The sequence below is a fragment of the Sorghum bicolor genome, chromosome 7 (assembly GCF_000003195.3).
Source record: "Sorghum bicolor cultivar BTx623 chromosome 7, Sorghum_bicolor_NCBIv3, whole genome shotgun sequence".
NCBI classification, from domain to species: domain Eukaryota; kingdom Viridiplantae; phylum Streptophyta; class Magnoliopsida; order Poales; family Poaceae; genus Sorghum; species Sorghum bicolor.
In genome coordinates, this window is record NC_012876.2 from 56,275,155 (window position 1) to 56,278,661 (window position 3,507).

Below are 3,507 nucleotides of genomic sequence, written 5' to 3' on the forward strand. Positions count from 1 at the left end.
ACTTCCACGGAGATGAGAGGCCGATTCGCGGCGGAGAGGCGTCCTCCTTCCGCGTCCGCACGGGAGGGGAAGATCCTGTCGGAATCGGCATCCTCCCCTCCCTTCCGCTGCAGTGCCCACGCTCTACCCCCAGCAGCAACCGCTGCGGGAGGTGGACGTGGTTGGGTTTGGAGGGAACTGCCGCAGCGGGAGGAGATCAAGAGCTCTCCAATCTTCCATTCCCCTTGGTAAGTTTCTTCTTGCAAGTGAACTCCTTCTCTTCCGGCCAAGTACAGGTGGCCTAGTGACAAGCAAAGGAACCATGGAGATCTCGTCGGGATTTTCCGTGTTGTTAAAGCTTCACGAGTAGATTAAAGCGTTTGGTGTCGGGTTGAAACGAGCCGCCGAGCTCTGTTTGCCAATAAACACTCGACCAAATGGGTTCGCTTTTCCCTTTGTTGGTCTTGTGAGACGCGAGATACTGAGCGAGCAACCGAGGTGGTACTTGTGCTGCCTCGTCTGTTAGGAGGGCATGGAATTGGTAGCCATGTCCTGGTTGGTTGTGGAAATCCACTGCAGCAAACAATGGGGGAATTGTTGGTAACAGCACACGTTTTCCTCTTGTGTGCAATGTCACTATGTCAGGATAGCAGATACCTGAGCACATAACCTCATAATAGAATCGAAGCACACGTGATTTCGTTTCTGTGTATAGGAGCTATATAATAAGTTATGTATAATAACATTTCTTCATATGATTCGGTGCTTTACGTCTTTTGTGTGTTCATATAGACTAAGATTCCAACCTTTCTATGATGCTTCATAATGGCATTTGTTTTTCCCAACAGGACTGCCACTTGTTTCGGTTCGTGTTGAACTTGAAATAGGTTAGATAAATAAATGGGAGTCCAAGAAGATTCTAGGCCTTCTGGGGCCCTGGGTGGCCTGTACGGGGTACAGTTTGCGGGCCGGGCACTATACAGTGACGACGTAGCAGTCAAAACTAGCATTGTGGATTCTTCAACTTGTGAACCGCAAGTGGATAATGGCCGGAGCCGGCGTTTGCTAATCTGGTAAGTTTCTTGCACATACACAAAGAAGACTGTTCAGAAGCTTGTTGAATGGTGCTTTGTTAATGATTCATTTTGTATTTGCAGGAGATTATGGAAACAGAGACCCCCATGCTTGAAGCCCGTCCACTGTAGCCTCTCATGTATGTGTAACCTATCATAAATTCATAATGACAGAATACGATTTTTTCTGGCATCTCATTGTAGTGGCTCCATTGTGTAAATCTTATTTTGAATCAGGCGATAAACATGTTGGCGAAACTATTGCAAATGTTGTTACCTCACTTCCTTTCATTGTTCTTGGACTGCAAACACCAAGGCAAGCCCATGTCTGAATCACTAAAATCACTTCCTTAAAGTTTGTGTTTTGATTTGTTTCTTGGTTGCTGCAAGTATCAACTAACGGTTATGTGCCAGTTGTGCAGAAAGAACTTGAATACAGCACTTTATGCTAACTCATTAATTGGAGTTGGAATAGCTTCTAGCTTGTACCATACTTCACGAGGAGAGATCAGAAAATATTTGAGATGGGCAGACTACACAATGATTGCCACTTCAACACTAGTAAGTGGAATATTCTCATAAGATGATTGTTGAAGCAGAATTGATGCTACTCTTTATGCATGTCCATTCAACCATGGAAATCTGTCTTTCAGACTATACCAATATGAGTCAGTGCTTTCATGTTCCAAATCAGCGGCATGCACATTCAAGTTCTTGTGTGTAGGATCAGTACTTTATACCTTGTTGCATGGACTAAAGCACTTTTTAGTGATGTGCTAAGACAGAAATTGGGATGGTTTATCTGAAGAATTTGATGTGTTGGGCATTTTGACAAGACATATTTCATGCAGTGCTTATCAAGAGCTCTTCGGGATGAGAATCCAAAATTTCTAATGGCAGCATCAACATTGCTCCTACCATTTCAACCCCTGATGGTTTCAGCTGTCCACACTGGGATAATGGAGGCAAGTAGTCCAAAGCTCATGGCATCTTATTCTGAATCCAATAAACGATTTTCGTTATAAGTTCGTTATATGTTTATACACTTTTTTTCTGGATTTTTATCATTGTTTTTACCAGTCATGTGACATCATCCATCTTTCTATCCATTGTCAACCTATTATAACAACCTTCTTATTCACCTCAGGTTTCATTTGCTAAAAGAGCATCAATAGATCCAGAGCTCAAGACGGCACATAACCTACACAAGATGTCGTCTCTCTTGGGAGGTGCGCTATTCATCGCTGATGATGTCTTCCCACAAACTTCATATCTCCATGCAGCATGGCATCTAGCTGCAGCGCTGGGTGTTGGCACATGCAATAAGCTGCTTGAGGGACGAAGCAGGCGAGATGCGAGATGAGTCCAAGATGACCTTCAACCTTGCTGTAACTGCTGTTATCAACAAGCTGTTGATAGCGATATATCAACATATCCTCACTAAATTCAGAGTACAGTGCACTTCCATTGTTTGATGTTGAGCCCGAACATTGGAGCAATCCTTGAGGCAGATTAGTGCATCAGATATTAGATTATGTGGCATCAGTTTGTGCCTGTATTTGTTGTATGCTATTGTGTATTGTTTGTGCCAACATAAACTATACTGTTTCGAAGTTGGTTGTGTACATATATAGAAACTTTGGAACGTTTGGATTCTATTAAACAGAAAATCAATTGAAATTGAGCATCATACTTTCTCCTCGGCTGGGTACCAGTGGTTTCCATTTGACAGAAAACAGTAGAGCCCTGATGGCGGCTTCGCCTTGTAAGAGCTAGTGGCTTGGATCAGTTTACGCTGGACCAGCAACCAGCAATACTCAGGCAGCCTTAGCCTATACTCCCCATGTCCCAAAAAAAATGTCATTCTTGCTTCCTAAAAAGTCAGCAACTTTAGACTTTGATCAAATATATTTAACAAAATATTAATATTTATGGTACATAATTAATACCATTAGGTAGATCATCGAATATACTTTCATAATAAGGCTTTGTTTAGTTCCCTAGGTGAAAAGTTTTTAGGTACTGTAGCACTTTCGTTTGTATTTTGTAATTATTGTTTAACTATGGACTAACTAGGCTCAAAAAATTCATCTCGCAAATTACAGGCAAATTGTGCAATTAGTTATTTTTTATCTATATTTAATACTCCATGTATGTGCCGCAAGATTCGATGTGATTGAAAATCTTGAAAAAGTTTTTGGATTTTGGTGTAAGTAAACAAGGCCTAAACTTATTTGGAGATATAAATGTTGCATTTATTTTCTATAAATTTAGTGAAAGTTTAAAAAGTTTTACCAGTACGGTTCCTATAGCGACTCTATTTTTTGGATGGAGAGAGTATACCTAAATTTATTCTAAGGTAAACAATTGTAGAAGATCAGGGCAGTGCCTAGGTGCAAATTCTTTTCTGGCTCGCTTTAGCTTTAGGCCTTGTTTAGTTCAAAAAACTTTGCAA

General features: G+C 41.3%; 1 protein-coding gene across 1 annotated transcript; it reads left to right on the forward strand.

The window, feature by feature from the left end:
• LOC8075665 lies at positions 1-2,749 on the forward strand. Its single transcript, XM_002444344.2, has 7 exons — positions 1-227; positions 828-1,052; positions 1,137-1,192; positions 1,290-1,368; positions 1,475-1,613; positions 1,904-2,017; positions 2,200-2,749. Exons 2-7 carry the CDS (start codon positions 880-882, stop codon positions 2,413-2,415), a joined length of 777 nt encoding a protein of 258 aa, XP_002444389.1. The 5' UTR covers positions 1-227; positions 828-879; the 3' UTR covers positions 2,416-2,749.

Coding starts and splice junctions, on each gene's coding strand:
- LOC8075665 (XM_002444344.2), top strand. CDS start 880: ATGGGAGTCCAAGAAGATTCTAGGCCTTCTGGGGCCCTGGGTGGCCTG. Junction 1,053..1,136: donor AGCCGGCGTTTGCTAATCTG/GTAAGTTTCTTG, acceptor TTGTATTTGCAG/GAGATTATGGAAACAGAGAC. Junction 1,193..1,289: donor CGTCCACTGTAGCCTCTCAT/GTATGTGTAACC, acceptor ATTTTGAATCAG/GCGATAAACATGTTGGCGAA.